Source organism: Branchiostoma belcheri, unplaced genomic scaffold, assembly GCF_001625305.1.
Source record: "Branchiostoma belcheri isolate BF01 breed outbred unplaced genomic scaffold, Haploidv18h27 scaffold32, whole genome shotgun sequence".
Lineage (NCBI taxonomy): Eukaryota > Metazoa > Chordata > Leptocardii > Amphioxiformes > Branchiostomatidae > Branchiostoma > Branchiostoma belcheri.
Genome location: NW_017803932.1, coordinates 281798 through 284326, shown reverse-complemented (window position 1 = coordinate 284326; position 2529 = coordinate 281798). Strand labels below are relative to the sequence as shown.

The 2529-nt window shown below is 46.3% G+C and overlaps 1 protein-coding gene across 1 annotated transcript; it reads left to right on the top strand.

The window, feature by feature from the left end:
* Nucleotides 1-1805: 1805 nt before the first annotated feature.
* LOC109474943 (uncharacterized protein C14orf119-like) lies at nt 1806-2423 on the top strand. Its single transcript, XM_019775441.1, has one exon. The coding sequence runs from the start codon at nt 1853-1855 to the stop codon at nt 2195-2197; it is 345 nt and encodes a 114-aa protein (XP_019631000.1). The 5' UTR covers nt 1806-1852; the 3' UTR covers nt 2198-2423.
* Nucleotides 2424-2529: the final 106 nt, after the last annotated feature.

The following is a 2529-nucleotide window of genomic DNA, read 5'->3' as shown; positions in this document are numbered from 1 at the left end:
AGATACCAACTANATTTTAACTACCCAACTCGAATGTGCCAACACCATGAGGGCATCACCACTCCATGATCTAAGGGTACAAAGTACCGGAGGCTTTAGCACTCGAGTTTCCAACCCTCCTGACAAACAAAGAAACGCTTATCTGCCAAAGTCACCACCCCAGAACCAATTATTTCAAATGCAAAATGTACCACATGCAACACGCTCCCGCCAAAATGACAAAACGATTTTACCAAAAACTCTGGAAAAACTGAAAATCAAACAACGGAAACGACACCAAAACCGTTCCGTAACCCAAAGGAGTGGCCAAGAAACCTCCAGACTGTTGGACTCGTTAGGGATGTCACCGTAGCCCGGGCCGAAGATCACGGCTGCAAAATGTGGTAGGTTGTGGGATCTGCTGCTGCCTTCCCACATCTTGACCGCTTGGGAAACGAGGTTGTTGTGCTGCTATAACTGCAAGGGCAAACGACATTGCTTATCAACCTGCAATTTCTTAACCCCGTGAAAACCTTTCACACTACTACCACACTACCCGCCCGAGCGCGCCTCCACCGCGAGGGCAACCCGCAACACGATCTTAATGGGCACGAAGCCGAAGGAACACCGCTCGGGAAACCTCCCCTGCTAATTTTACAAAATGGCTAAAACCACCCTCGAAAACTCAGAAATGAAACCCTGAAAAGAACAAACTACTAATAATCAATTCTGGCTCAAACAGACACCCACGCATTCAAATGCAAATGACCCAGGTGCGAGACTGCCGCCAACATTCTTACAGACAATCCACACAAAAACTGTCGGAAAAGAAAAGCAAACCACGTCCTGTACTTCACACTACCCAAACCTTCTCTTTCAGGAACAGGCCTCTGCTTCTCTAACGTCAGCGACCAAAACCAGTCCGCCTGTACCGGGTAGGAGGTGTTTCCGAGGTGCGTCCGCTGGTCCTGCTGAAGTTACAGCTGTCGCCATTGTCCTGGATTCTACACAGCTGGTGCGGGAAGTCTACGAATCTGCGACGTTATCTTAAAAACAGAAACACGTACACGTCAAAGACACACCACATATCTCTTTTTCTACCCACTTAAAAGTTCAAGAGTGCAGCAAAGAACAAACAACATTCATCTGCCAAGCTCACTACCCAAAACCACCAGTTAGTAACGAATGCAATACCACGTGCAACGCATTCCCTCCAAAAACGAAATGTTACCAACTCGGGAAAACAAACAAAAACTCGTGGACACAAAACGACAGCAAAAACCGTTCTGCACGCCTCCAAACCGAAGGAGTCGTCGTGGAAGCCTCCAAACTGCTGGACTCGCCAGGAAGACACCGACACCCAAACCGAAGACCAGTGCTGCAAAACGTGGGAGGGCTGGGAGGGCACGCCCGGCACTAGCACATCGCTCCAAGCTGGCGTAGCGGAGGCTTCCAATGATCGCAATGGTGATTAGCCTGGCTGGCATTCATATTTAAAGGGGTAATGACGTCATGCAGGATTTAACCAATCACAGCGCAGTGTAAATATCAGACTTTAATATTGTGGCCTTTTATTAGTTTTAATACTCTAAAACTGAGTAAAAGTCAAATAAATTATTTCTTCTGAGTTCGAGTTTCTGACCTTGTGGGTTCCTGGGATATAACAACGCCATTTCAGTTGAGGTAAAGCACCCAGGATGTTGGGGTAGTTGCAAAGCATCCAGGAAAAACAACCAGAATGTTGAGAATGTTGAAAAAATAGATAATGTTAATAATGAATAATGATGCAAAAATCACACGAGGGACCTCATATCTGTGCAAACCTTCACAGGTTGTTGTTGTTATCTGACAGGTGATTGGTCAGCAGGTGTAGATGTCCGCCATGAGCCACGGTGTGGTGACCGTACAGGAGATGCACTGTGTCTGCTCCTGGTTCGCCAACTGGGCCCCCGTGCAACGGGAGGAGTTCCTCCGTGACTTGGTGGAGAAAGCTGTCGGAGTCACCGCCGACTCCCTCATGGCTAACCTGGACTCGCTCTCCGTACAGGACAAGGCGCCGAGTATATTCAAGTGTCAGATGAAGCTGTTTGGACAGTGGTTTGAAGGGTGGACGGAGGACGACAGGAATGAACTTCTACAGAGACTAGAGAACATAGACGCCATCTTTGTGGCCAGGTTCTATGACGAAGTGGCCAAAGTCAACCAACAAAGACATTGACAAGTCAAATTTCTATTTATTGGAATATCATTCATAGGTATCCATCATTGCATTGCATTGAACCTACCTGATATTGTCAGTCTTTAAATGTTAACAGTGACCATGGCATCTTTCGACATAGACCAGACTTTATTGGTTTTAAGTGTTCTTCTTAGGCAGTTTTGAGCCTAACTTTAAAATGAAAACAAAGGGAATTTGAATTGAAGTGGGCAAATTAAGCCCTCGTATAAAAAAAGGCTGGATGTTGCAGCTGCCCCTAAGAAACATTTGCAGTGCAATAGACCAACATGTATGTCTTTCACCAACAAAGAGATGCATTATGTTGTTATGCT

Coding starts and splice junctions, on each gene's coding strand:
- LOC109474943 (XM_019775441.1), top strand. CDS start 1,853: ATGTCCGCCATGAGCCACGGTGTGGTGACCGTACAGGAGATGCACTGT.